Source organism: Microtus oregoni, unplaced genomic scaffold (genome assembly GCF_018167655.1).
Source record: "Microtus oregoni isolate MIOR12 unplaced genomic scaffold, Mior012 000063F_ref0000156, whole genome shotgun sequence".
NCBI classification, from domain to species: Eukaryota; Metazoa; Chordata; class Mammalia; order Rodentia; family Cricetidae; genus Microtus; species Microtus oregoni.
In genome coordinates, this window is record NW_024543873.1 from 10,386,588 (window position 1) to 10,401,335 (window position 14,748).

The 14,748-nt window shown below is 37.9% G+C and overlaps 1 protein-coding gene across 1 annotated transcript in view; it reads left to right on the forward strand.

The window, feature by feature from the left end:
• The window catches only part of LOC121439847 (dedicator of cytokinesis protein 11-like), a 200,977-nt gene that overhangs the window by 169,712 nt on the left and 16,517 nt on the right, over positions 1-14,748 (forward strand). Inside the window, 3 exon segments of the mRNA XM_041640459.1 lie at positions 807-902; positions 12,472-12,594; positions 14,200-14,313. Coding sequence (XP_041496393.1) covers positions 807-902; positions 12,472-12,594; positions 14,200-14,313 — 333 coding nt within the window.

The window sequence follows — 14,748 nt, forward strand, 5'->3', positions numbered from 1 at the left end:
TACTTCCCCCCTTCCCAGGGCTCCAGCTGACAGCATTTATCTTGAGAAATCGGCTTTAAGACATTGATGGGCTTATTTAGCACTAATAATGCATTCGGTCCTTTTTACATGCTAGGCTCTATTCCAAACATGTGTTCATGTAATTCTCACAAATTAACCTTTATTATTATTCTTGTTATAGTAGTGGCGGTACTGATGATGATGAAGAAACATTATAAATATTAGGGAAACAAGCATTCAAATTCCCACAGTGAAGCAGTGGTAGTGTCAGGTCTGTCTAACTTTCCAATCTGTGGGGCTTTTTCATGCTCCAGTCTCCCCAAGGGTGTTTTCTCTCTGCCATGTGTTTCGCTTCCTGCCTGTCATGTAAATCCTAGGACAGTGTCTTCCAATAACTGACTGATTTCCCTTTCCAACTCTCAGTGAAATTTAAACACTAGAGATGATTCTAGAGGTCATTCAGTTGTTACCCCCAAAGTGTTTGCCTTCTTGTCTAGGTGATAGACAATACGCACAAACGATAAGTATTTTATATTATTTTTACACTAGGAAATCATCTACACTAGCTATTAAAGATGGTGTACCAAAAACACAACTTACAATGAATTATGGCTCTTTGGGGGCAGGGAAGAGAGTGGTAGTATTTCTGAGTAATACTTGAAATTATTTTTATGGCTAAAATTTGTTCTTATGACTTTGACCCAAAGTCATTTGTGTTATAAAAATAGTGTATCCTTTTAAGGGTGTCTGTCATTTACCAAACATTTTTTGTAATAAATATGCTCCCTTTCTGATTTTTCACACAGAATGGCTGTTCAGCCTTCAAGAAAATTACTCCCAATATAGATGAAGAAGGAGCCATGAAAGAAGATGCTGGAATGATGGATGTTCATTACAGTGAAGTAAGATCCCAGGCTTGCACTGTTATTGTTTGTCATTTATAGAAATTTCCCATTTCAGGATTGGTTTGTATTAAAAGTTACTAGATCTGACTAAACTTCAAAAGTGACTAAGAATCGGTGAACTTTAAGCCATAAAACTTCCTAAGCAAAGGAATTCCTTTTGACAGGGTAGAATCTTGTCTCTGCGACTCTCCCCATTGTCTTGTTTTAAAAGGCAATATTTAGAGGACTGGAAAGATGACTTAGCAGTTAGCAGTGCTTGTTGATTTTTCTGGGGACCCAGGTTTGATTCCCAGTACTCACATGGTGATTCATAACCACCTGTAATTCCAGTTTCAGGGGCTCTGGTACCCTCTTCTGGCCTTCTTGGACACCAGGCACTCATATAGTATACATAAATACACGCAGCAAAACACCTGTAAGATAAAATAGATAGAACTAATTCTTAAAATGCAGTGTCTGTGACAAGAACCCATCCAGCATATGAAAAAGGACTCCACCACCCAGAGTTAACATTGTCTTCTAATTCAAATAGGCAAAAACATATGGAACAAAGTAGTACAAATGGAAAATAGCTGGCTCCCTGCTTCAGATGAATAGAAAACAGCTTTAGTTGTCCATCAGTGAAGATCTATTAAGCAGTAGCATAGGAGGAAATCTATAGACTTGCTAATAGAAGGGCTATAAAATGATGAACTATGATCTCCAATGACTCTGGAAATCATCATTAAAATAATAAAAGTATGTGTCTTGCAGAGTCAGAGGTGTAAAGCAAGAACGGTTAACAGGTTGTGACATGAGAGGTGGGTTATAGGAGGCTGGATAGGGACTGGAGGCAGAGTCCAGGAGGAGGCTAGTCTAATTAGTTGTCCGGGTGTGGGACTATCACGGTCTAAGCCAGAATAGCAAAAGATCCATGTTAGACATGTAGCTCAGTTGGCAGAGTACTTGCCTTGTATGCATAAGTCCTGAGTTTGATCCTCAGCTTCATATAAACTGGATAGGATGGTGCACACCTATACTTCAGTTCTTGGAAGGTAGAAGCAGGAGGATCAGAAGTTTCATTTCAAGCCCACCTTAAGATACATAGAGTATGGGAAGCCAGCCTGAGCTGCATGAAACCCTGCCCCCTCCCCCCCAAAAAAAACCAAAAAAAATAACTTAGGAAATACCATTAGGAATGGAAGAAGAAAAAATGCTGCTTAGGAGAGGTCTGGGAATTGTGGGAAAACAATAGCTGCTTTTTGCAGGAAAAGTGATGAGTACTTATTTTTTAACTGTAAAAAAGTTTGAATTATATATTTTCATGGAAGATACATGCAGACAATAATTAAATAATGCAATGAGTAAATAATGTTGGACTTAGACACCAGCAATTATCTTTAAAAGCGTTATATAATTGAACTATCCAAAGTTTGTATTTGTATGCTAGAGGATAAGAGAAGAGGGGAGTGGCTATCATTATCATGACAGGTACATGACAATGCTACAAAGAAACTGTCTTTAAAATAAAAATATTTTAAAATGGAAGGTATTGCTTATAAAATAAAATTCCAAATGCCAAGCTATTTTGTTTGTTTTGTTTTGTTTCAAGACAGGATTTCCCTGTATAGCCTTGGAGCCTGTCCTGGAATTCACTCTGTAGACTAGGCTGGCCTTAAACTCACAGAGATCTGCCTGCCTCTGCCTCCCGAGTGCTGGGATTAAAGGTGTGTGTCACCACTGACCGGCTATTTATGTATATATTTTAAGAAGCTTCTACTGTATTAGGTTTCAATATACAACCCTCAAATGACCCTTGGTTTTAGCTGTCCCTCCCCATATCCCTCCATTAGCCCCTTTCCTTCCCCCTCCTTCTTGATCTTCCTATTTCAGTAACCCCATCCATTCATAAATCCATAACTATTCTATTTCCCCTTCCTAAGGTGATCCAATCCTACCTTTAGTCTCTTACTCTATACATAATCTCTGTGGTTATATGGATTGTAGCCTTCTTATCACACTTGACAGCTAATATAACAAACAAGCAAACAGATGCCATATTTGTCTTTTGAGGTTTGGGTTACTGATGAGTGCTATTTTAGAAAAAAGTAGAACTTGAAGTGAAAAGTTATCAAAATGGAAATAATCAGACTGCTTGAAATGCAGAATTCTATGTAAAGGGACCTTGGGTTGGAAATAAACATCTGGAAGATATAACAGCAAGTGAAGACCAGAGCAACACAGATAGAAAATGGGCAGCAGTTCACGAAGGCTGGGAGCATGAGCAAAGGAAAGAAACACAGAAGCAGAGACTGAAGTAGTGTACCATCCCATAAAATTCTATTTTTATAGCAGCCACGCTGAGCCTGGCATGGCAGCAAATGCTTTAATCCCAAGGAGATTAAATCCCAAGAGGGAGAAAGGATCTCAAGTTCTAGGCTACCCTGGGCAGCAGAAGGAGATTCTGCCTCCAAAGAAATTGTAGGAAGTATGCAAGGCATTGTGGCTCAGACCTGTAATCCAAGTACTCAGAGGACTGAGGCAGAAATATAGCCATGAGAACTGTCTCAGGTACGTAGTTTCTGAATAACCTGGCTACAGAACAACTCTGTCTCAAGGGGAAAAGGAGAAAGGAGAAGAGAGGAAACAATTTCCCTTTTCTCTATCTGATGCTTCAATGTCCTTTAGAATTTTGGTTTTTTAGTATGTGGCAACAGAGTCAAATATATAAATATATTCTTCAGCTTAACCTTGCCTTCCAAATGGCAGCATCAAGTTATTCTAAGAAATGGCCTTGTCCTAGGAACAAATATATTAGGATTGCTTTCTTCCTTTTCTGCCTTCCTTCCTTCCTTCCTTCTTTCTTCTTTCTTTCTTTCTTTCTTTCTTTTTTCTTTATCTGTCTGTCTGTCTGTCTTTCTATTGTTGTTGTTGCTGTTGTTGTTGTTTTATGACTATCTCCTTGCCTTTAGGAAGAATTCTTAGCTTTGGTATCTCCAACTTTTTCAATTGGCAGTCAATATTTATTGGATATACAGTGGACAGGAAGATGAATATGCAAGTAGACAGTCATAGATGAACTGTGGCGGTGGCAAGATTCTAAAAATATTTGCTGATAAAAGAAAAGATTTACCTAGATTAATCAGCAGACTGCTTGAACACTGAGGCAGAAACCTAAACATCAAGATCTAAAGTCTCTAAGGAAAACGGCTAGAGACTGTGAAGCCTGCGCAAATCAGTGAAAACATAGAGGAGCAGTATAACCAAATTCAAGTGCTAAGTTAGGCAATTAAAATCTAAGGATAAATATCGTTAGAAATTCTTATTTGGTTCCCAGTGCTACCTAAGCTGTCTTCCTCAAGTGTCCTTCTGTTCCTTGCCTCTCGTGAACAGAACGCTGATATAGTTAGATTTAATGCTTGTCCTTATGCCTTGTTTGTGTTTCATATTTAAAATCATTTCTGATTTTTCCTAAAAAATGAAGTTGGAAAACTGAATAATCAGTATTTAATATGAAAATAGTACATATTGAAAACATATAGGCCCTTTAGATTTGATGAGTTAAAATAAAAACAGCATCAAATTTTGTTTTTTTTTAATTCAAAACAATAAAATGTTAGTTAAAAAAGGACCATATGAGTCTTCATATACGCTTGCTTAAATTGTCACTGTCTTGCTGTCACCACTCCTCACCAAGATATATTTATCACTTAATACATCCTGTTAAATCTTACTAATTATGATTATATTCCCACGACTGTGAAGAAAATTATTCTAAAGAACAAATTAAAATATAAAAACCACATATCCTTCAAAATGCAAAAATTAACATGTAAATAGCTATTCCTAAAGAGTTGACAATTGTGATCTAAGCATAGACATCCCACAATTTTAATATTATTTTATTTTTAAATGCATTCTTTGACAACTCCATGTATGTATATATGTTCTATTTACCCTCACTACCCCACCACCCTCTCTTAGCTCCCTTCAGCTCCCATCAACTTCCCCTCCACCCAACAAATTCCCTTCCTAGAGTGTACGTCATTTTATTCTGTGACCCACTGCGGTTAAACAAGGCCATCTGTATGACCATTGGTTTGGAACTATCCATAGCTCGCAGTGCAAACAAATCTTAATAAGACCATGGAACATCAGGAAAGAGATTCAGCAGTAGCAGTCAAAACAGGCCTTACTTTTCCTCTTTGTATGCAATAATCAATTGTACAACCATCTACAAGGTGACTACTCCAAAGGGTTTCTTGTTTTATCAGCCCTCAGTGAGCTTTTCATCCTTGAGAACAGGATTGGTTCCATCTGCAAACCTTCTTGGGAGCTCATCGCTATTTGCTTGGTGGAGAGCTACATTTTTAACTATTATTTTCTCTTAATATTGAATGTAATCACTTTTCCTCTCATTTCAATAGTTGAAATATGTCCTCCTGTTAGTAAATGTGGCTCAGGAAAATGACTGACCTTTTCAAAGAAAATTTATAATTTTAGAAATGTAAAACTTAACATTCTTTAGTAATTTAATATTAAGATACATTTAGGTTGATCTATCAAATGCTATGATTTCTGATACTCTTTTTTTAATGTGCAAGAGAGAAACATTAGCAATGCGTGTGGTTTAGAAAAATTCATTTGTATGGCTGTTTGCCATGTCATGATGTATTTTAAACAAAAGAGGTACAGACAAAGGTATTGATTTTAGGGACTTAACTAAATAAACAGTATGTAAGTTGTGAAAAAAAAACAACAAAAAAAGAAATGGCCTTGTTTTTTGGATTTTTTTGCAATAATCGATATATGCTTTTATTTGATTATAAGTTATAGTTTGTCTGGGCTCACTCTCACTTTTGGAAAAGGTGACATTGATTTAAAAGTCACATTAAAATAAGCCATATTTGGCAGTACACATCTGTTATCCCAGTAGTCTGCAGGGAGAGGAAAGGAGATGGTTGTGTGTTCCGGGTCAGCCTAGGCTATAAAGCAAGACCTTCTCTTACAAAAACACAGCTAAGTTCTGGGTCTGGCGAGATCATTCAGTGGGTGTTTGCTACATAGACATAAGGACTGGATAAGTTAGCTTAGAGCCCTAGCACCAAGAGGAAAATAGGTGCATCTCTTTGTAGCTGTAACCCCTGGCACTGGCTGAGAGAGACAGATAGATCCCCAGAGCTTGCTGGCCTGACAGTCTAGCCAAAAGCTGTTAGCGCCATGTTTCATAAGAGACCTCATATCAATGTGTTAGGGTTGAGAGTGATACAACATGACATTGTGTATGCTCCTCTTATCTCTGAATTCACATATGCACATGTAAACACACACACACACACACACACACACACACACACACACACAGAATTACACTGAAGTGAAAACCAAAGTAGTTTTCCATTTAGTCCTTGCATTTAAGTGTGTGAGTTAAACTACTAATATGAATCTCATTTTTATAAATTTATTTCTGTATTGATTTTTAATAGCTTAAATATAGAACATATAATATATCACATGTTAAGGGAATGGCTTGATGAATTTTGACAATTATATACACCAATGTAGTCTACGACCAGAAATAAGAAATAGAACACATACTTTCCTGCAGATAAAGTTCTCTTGTGCCCCTTAAAAGCACTCTCTGGTCTGGCAGGATAGCTCATGTCTGTAATCACAGCCAGCACTCTGAGGTCTGAAGCAGGGGGATTGACATAAGTTCAAGGCTGCCCTGGGCTATAAAGTAAGTTCCAGTCCTGTCTGGACCGTAGTATGAAATGCTAAAAGAGCTTTTCTTTGCCACTGACATATGGTTCCCATCATCATAGATTAGCTTTCACGTCATTAAAGTGAAATTATTGAGCTGGAGAGATAGGCCAGTGGTTAAGAGCCCTGGCTGCTCTTCCAGAGGACACAGGTTTCATTTGTTCCCAGCACCCACATGGTAGCTCACAACCTTCTGTGACTCCAATCCTAGATGATCTAAATTCCTCTTCTGACCTCGACAGGCATCGGGCATGCACGTGGTGCACAGACTTACATGTAAGCAAAATACCCATTTACATAAAATATAAATAAATAAAAACCCTGTTAAAAATAATACAGAAAAATGGAACTATTCAGTGTGTGTATGTGTGTGTTCCTTTCCTCAGTTTAATGTTGAGATTTCTCCATAATGTAGAGTATATTGAAAGCTTGTTTTAATTACTAAATAATATTCCACCATAATAATAATTTTTCAACCCATTTTCCAGGTGATAAACATTGAATTGTTTTCAGTTTAGAGATGTTCTTCTTTGGTTGACATATGTCCTCATTGCTCTTCAGTAATACTCCAAAGTGAAGCAGAATACCCAGATCGAATTTACTTAGCTTTTTAAAGGGATTCCAATGTGTTTCTCAAAGTAGTTAAACCATTTTTGATGAATGACTTGCTCCATATCTTCGTTAACATCTGATGTACCTAGTTTTTTTAAACCATTATATTAGGCATGAATTAGTATCTGTCACGTCGTGACTTTTCATTACACATCCCTAATGCACTTTTTCATGTTTCCCCTGGCCTCTTGTGTATCTTCTCTGTTGACATGCCTTCTAGCTATTAAAAGTGGCACTATCTATTCTTATGACTGATTTGTGGGAATCCTTTTTATATCCTGACTGTTAACTCTTTATAGCATATGCATGTCTATGGGTGTTTATTTATCAGTCTTTGCTTGTCTATTTAATTTTCTTAATTTAATCCAGTTAAACAGAAAGGTCTTTTTTTCTTTTTGGAGGCATGATCTCACTCCAGGATGGTCTTCCTGCCTCAACCTTTCAATCGCTAGGACTGCAGGTGCATACCACTAAGTGTGCCAGGAACTAACTCTCTCTCTCTCTCTCTCTCTCTCTCTCTCTCTCTCTCTGTTTCTCTCTCTGTGTTTCTCTCTCTGTGTTTCTCTCTCTGTGTTTCTCTCTCTCTCTCTCTCTCTCTCTCTCTCTCTCTCTGTGTGTGTGTGTGTGTGTGAAGTCTAACTTTAAGTTTTTAATGATTTTTCTTTCTATCTATAGTTTAAAAATGTCTTTACCTCAAGAATATGATAGCATTAACCCTCTGTTTTCTAAAACTATGTTTTGAGCTTGGAATAAGATAGCAGTCAAAGTTGAAGGGAGGGGTTCATTTTTTTTTCAGTTCCTGAATTTGAACTCATGACCTTGCCCATGCTAGACTGGCGTCCACCCAGGCCTACAGTTCACTTTTTATAGACATAGCTTAAGCAGTCCATGTCGTTTAGAGAAAAATATAAGCTTCCTTTAGCGTCCTTGAATTTCCTTCGGCACATTGGTCAAAACCTCACCTCTTTGCATATATGGTCTATTTCTAGTCCCTGTGTCTACCACTCAGCTAGTTGTACAAGTCAACATCAATATCATACTTTTTTCTTTTCTTTTTAATTAATATAGCAATCATTCCCCTTTTCTCTTTCCTCCCTCCATAGAACCTCTTTCATATATCCCCCACTCCCTGTACTCCCTCTCAACTTCATGGCCTCTTTTTCTTTAATTATTCTTGTTATAAACATAGATGCACAAGAATACATTAATGTAACCTGCTGACTCTGTTCAGAGTTGTGTGTATGCCTGTGTGCTTAGTTCTGACCATTTAGGATTGGATAACCAATTAGGGAGCTCATCCCTGGAGAAGACTGATTCTCTCTTTCAGCGGGCATTAATTAGTCATAATTAGGGATGGAGCCCTATGAGATTTCCTCCATCTATAGTTGGGATTTCCATTTGTCCAGTTCTTCTTTAGGCAGCCATGTTGCTGAGCTTTCATGGGTGCAACTTCACTGTCGTAGCTGGAAGACACAATCACACAGTAGACTTCTTGGTCCTCTGGCTCTTACAGTCTTTCTGCCCCCTCTTCTTCGATGTTTCCAGAGCATTGGGTATAGTTGTATCACTTTGGGCTGAGTACCCTACTATCACTCGTTCTCTGCCAGTTGTGGCTTTCTAGAATAGTGTATCTGTTACAAGAATAAGCTTCTTTGTTGAGGGATGGTAGCTACACCCCTCAGTTTGAGCTGGAGTACAGGGGCCATACTTTTTTATTACCATGGCTTTATGAGACGTTGTAAGCTCAGGGAGTGTTAGCTCTCTAACTTTATTCTTTCTCAGTGTTCTTTTTTTAAAAAACAGTGCTGTAGAATTTGAATTGCCGTATAAAATGTATAGGCATGTTTTTTCAAAAATGACCTTTTGGAAATTGAAGGTGTGGCTGGAATGTTAAATTTATGTTACTATATAGAGAACAGAGCAGGTAACAACACTATGACACCCAATCAGTAAACATTTAGGCTATTTTAATTTATCTCAGCATTATTTTGCAGTTTTCAGGGTAAATTTTTGTTGTTGTGAGATTTATTATGAGATATTATCTGATATTATAATGATATATCAGGTGCTTTAATGCTGTTATAAATACTACTGCTTACTTTTCATGTTTTTGCTTTTTATGAGGGGTTGGGGAAGAATTGAACCCAGGACCTCACACATACTAGGCAAATGTTGAACTATATCCCCAGCCTTTTTCACTTTTTAAGATAGGATTCCACTTACATGAACTTCCCTTGAACTCACTCTGGAGTTCAGACAGGCCTTAAACTTGTAAGCCTTGTTTCTTATTCTTCTGAACAGCTGGAATTATAGGCCTTTACGTACTAGATATTGCTCTATTTTATTCTCCAATATGTATTGTTGCTAGTATATAGAAATCTCACTGGCATTCTATTTTCTAACGGAATTTGCTTGTCAGCCTTACTATAATCATCTGCGTATTCTCTATGATTTAGGGCATAGGCAATCATGCCATCTACACAGAAGCACAATTTTACTTTTGTCAGTCTGTATGCCTTTTCCCTTTTGATTGCCATATTTCACTAGCTCAGACCTCTATGGTGGTGCTGAGCAGAAATGGTGAGAGTGTACATCTTTGCATTGTTCCCAGCTTTAGAATAACAGTGTTTGGCCTTCAGTGTGTAGTGGATGTTCTTTGAGATTAAGAAACGTCCCTTCTATTCATTTCCATCCGCTGTTCTTTTTTACTATCATGAACAGATGCTGATTTTTTTAAAAAAGATATATAATAATTTTAAAGATTTATTTTTAATATTTTTGAGATTATAATATATTTACATCACTTCCCCTTTTCTTTCTTCCCTTCAAACCTTCCCGTGTTCCCCACACTCTTTTTCAAATTCATAGCCTCATTTCTTTTCATTGTTGTTATGTGTGTATATTTCTAAATGCATATATAATCCATTCAAGTTGTATAATGTTACTTGTATGTATCAGATTAAATACCTTTTTCTGCACTTGTTAATCTATTAGGCTTATGTAGTGGTATATCCCTTATCTTTTTTATCATTCTTAGACAACTATCACTTTCTGAAACAAACACCATTAGTTTGTAACTGAGTTTTTGGTATTTTGAGACAGGATCTCACTATGTAGCTGTGGCTGGACTGAAACTTGCCATCTAGACCATGCTGGCTTTGAACTCATAGAGATTGATCGGCCTCTGCCTCCTGAGCTCTAAGATTAGAGGTATGTGCCACCGTGCCCAGCCTGCTGAAATGCTAACCATAGTAACATACTTATCCAATTAGTTACATTGATAATGAGTTACAAAAGAAGGCAGTGAATGAAATAAGGTTGTTTCCACCCTTAAAGAGTCGCAGCTTATTCGGAATGTCAGTTACTATCTAGACAGTGTGCAAATATTGTAGAACTATAAATATTTACACCATTGATTGGTAGAGTGGGGAACAAAGTATTTGTACCTGGTCTTCCTTATCTGGACCAGGAAAAACATCTAGAATAGTAGTACCTAAGCTATTCTAAAGAGGGGTAGAAGGGTTGAGGGTTTTTCAGGAGAATTGCTAGTAAGCCTTCCTGTTATTAGAGCTCTTGTCTTGTTGAATAAAGAATCATAGAAGCACTAACCATATCATGCAAGCCATGTGTGCCACACGAAGGAGCTTGCCTTTTATTTTGTGAGTGATGGCATATTTTCAGATTCTCAGTGGCATGATCAGAACCTTGTGATGTATCCATAGAGGATGTATTGGAAAGTACCAAGGCTCGAGTCAGGAAGATCAGTCAGGGAAAAAAAGTAGTGAACTCTTAAGCCTTAGCAGTAAATGCAGAAATAGAGGGAAAGGGTTGTTTTTGAGAAATACTGGGAAAGTAAAAGTGGCAGGACTAAAATGGTTAGAAATGGATTTGTCTAAAAGCTATTTTAACATTCAATTGCTGTAACATAATACCATAGACTAGATAGATGATTAATAGCAGAAATGGATTTCTCAGAGTTCTAAAGAATGAGAAGTCCAAAATCAAACCACCATCAGGTAATGTGTCCAGGGAGGGCAAATTTCTCAGTTTGTAAATGACCCCTGCTTACTGTGCCCTTACATGGCAGAAGGTGTTTTCCCATGGTATTTTCCCTGCAGTGTCTTAAAAGATTGCCAGCCATATTGGCTTGAGGACTCACTTTGTATCAGTATATTCAACTTAATCAATTGTATCTATAACAATCTTTCCCCAAATCAGGTCACGTTCTGAGGCAGCTTCCCATTTAGGGGAACACAGTTCAACACATAACAGGATAAAGTCCAAACTGCACCTAATTTTCCAGCCAAGAATTCATAGATTATTGCCACCTGCTACATAGGAATAAGGGCTAGACAATGAGTTTGGTTGTCTAAGAGACAAACAGACCATTTTGCCAATCAGTTCCCTGGATCTGAAGGAAAACACATTCCTAACACTTGTAATAGCTTGAGAAGTTGTCACATTTGATTTAGACTAACGTTCTATGCAAATGTAGTTTCGATAGGAAAGAGAAGTAATGGACATGTACAAGCTTAGTGAAATTTACCTTGTTAGGCATTTATACATTCTCAACTTGGTTACATATTTTTATTAAAACATAATACATATATGAGATTCATTATGATACTTCTGTGTATGCATACAGCATTCATTGATGATAGCCAACTGCCCTTCTACCTTCACCTCCCACCCTGTCCCATCCTAGCATGCTTTCCATCCCCAGTAAATCACTCTTCCACTTTCAGGTCAACTTAGTCCATAATTTGGAACAACCAAAAGATTCAATTCAACATGATGTTATCGGCAAGTAAAGTCTCTATTTTCACTTAAACAAAACATTTAAAAATATATAATTTACTGTTGCTATTGATTTCATATTTTAGAAATTGTTCTGGTTTTCCAGTACTCATAGCATTTGATTCAGAAAATCCTGTTATGCAGCTCTGTATTTGCTGGCACATGCCCAGAATCCCAGCATTCAGTGAGGCTGAAAGTAGAAAGCTCACCAGTTGGAGGACAGACAGCCTGGGCTTCACAGCTAGGTCCTGTTTCCAAAGACAGAGTTGGAGGGGAGAAAGATGTGGTCTTACAAATATACTTCTGTGTACTTGCTTGAACTCAGCCCATTCTGTTTGTTCTTTAGTAAGTTAAAATGATTTGAAGTTGATTTGACGCTATTTTAATACCCAGCTGAATATTTCTCTGAATGCAGGAGGTTTTGCTGGAGCTGTTAGAACAGTGTGTAGATGTCTTGTGGAAAGCAGAACGTTATGAAGTAATTTCTGAGATTTCCAAGTTGATTATTCCAATTTATGAGAAACGCCGTGAGTTTGAGGTAAGCAATGGACACGCTCGCATCATTACCTGGTATACTTACTTTCAGTCTTGACAAAAGCACTAATATAGCGTCGTTCCTATCTTTTTATACTCTGGTGTCTTCTGAAGAAAATAGGTGATTTATTATATTATGGCATTGGAATTTTATCATAGAATAAATATCCTTTTAGCTTGTGGTGCTGGGGATGAACCCCAGGATCTTGGGCATGCTAGGCACATGCCCTATTGCCAAGATACCCCCCAGGTCTAGATTTGAAGTTTCCCCCTTGGATTGTAAAAACTATCAAACCTCCGTATTGCCCAAGAAAGCCCTGGAAACATAATTGTATTCTTTGAACTTGAGTGCAGTGACTAAAATTGCTGGCTGACCATGATGATGAAAGATAGCGTGATAACCAGGAACAGCTTTGTTTATTGATTTGGCCTGCCGGGAAGACTGTTGGTAAATCCTACAGGAGAGTAGTGAAAAGCTGCTGCCATGTGCATGACGGAGGTTTTTTTTTTGGATTCAAGTCTTTGAGTCTGTATCCTAATCTTTTCTGCAACTGTACAAAAAGGAGAAGAGGATGGCTTGGAATTCGTATTTTGAGAGTCGGAACAAGATGAGTGTGCTGACGTACAGCTATAATACCGCCACTTTATGGAGCTGGGACAGGATAACCGGCTCAAGTTTGGGGCCAGCCTAGACAGCATGGCAAGGCCCTGTGTCAAAGAAAAAAAAAAACTATTTGAAGCTCAAAGGCTTCAGGAAGTCCCTGGAGCTAACCAGAGGTGCTAAGCCCCTCCTTCTCCAATGTAAATGATCAGACCATCTGAGCTGCCCAGAAATCTCAGATGAACTGAGCTGCCTGAAACAGATGCTCTTCAACTTGTTGAGCCGCCTGCAAATTGTGCAGGATGCTCCAGCGTTTAAGCAGCCGCACTGGGGTGGGCTTTGGTGACACAGGTGTCTTTGAGTCATTTTTGCTACTGGAAGGGGTTATCTCACCCATACTCTTGTCAACAAGCCCCATAAAGCTCATTGATTCACCAGAAAATAAGTTTGAAAGAATTTAAAAATCAGTCCAGAGAAATAGCTCGGCATGTAAGAGCACTTGTTGCCCTTGCGGAGGACCTGGGTTCAGTTTCCAGCACCTATATGGCATCTCACAAGCAACTATAAAGCCAGTTCCAGGGCATCTGATGCCCTTTTCTGACCTCTGTGGTGTATAGGCATACATGCAGGCAAAACACTCACACACATAAAAATTAAATAAAAAATAAAAGTATAATCTTTAGATCAATAGGTAAAACTCATATTCAGCTAATGTAATATGTTTTGTACTTTGGGGATTGAACCCAGGCCATCACAACTTTGTGATGAGGTCTTGCTAATGGCCCAGGATGGTCTGGTAATAAAGTGAGTACATAGTGAGTACCAGGCCATCCTGGCCTATATAGCAAGACCCTGTCTCAAAAATAAAATAAAATAAAATAAAATAAAATAAACAAGCAAAAAAAATCCACATTAAAAAAAAACTAAACATTGGTGGTTTTTTACTCTTGCATGTTGGTTGTGATACAGTGATTGACAAAAACACACATATATATTCTTATTTTTCAGAAACTGACTCAAGTCTATAGGACTCTTCATAGCGCTTACACAAAAATTTTGGAGGTTATGCACACCAAAAAATGACTTTTAGGTACTTTCTTCAGAGTTGCCTTTTATGGCCAGGTAAGTGTGCTTTAGTAAAGTTCATTCTTCACGCTGTTTGGCTTTTAAATGTTCTTCTTTGACTTATTAGATGGCCTTTGTATAGTTGTTGCTTCTGGAATTCTGTCTTGCTTTTCGCACAGTGGAAAGTCCCTTTCATAATGTTCTCGTTCACTTTGGTTCTGCTGTCTAATTTGGTTGGGGATGCAAAGTATGAATTCCTCCCTCAGTTTGATTCTCTGTTAAGCTTCTGAAGTATACATTAAGTATCTAGTAGTTAAAGCTTTGTAATACGAAACAGATTAAGCACACATGGAAGGGGACTGGAGAGATGACTCAGCGGTTAAGCGCGCTGGCTGCTCTTCTAGGAGATCTGGGTTCAATTCTTAGCACCCACATGGCAGCTCACCACTGTCTGTAATTACAACTCCAGTTCTGACAACCTTTACACAGACA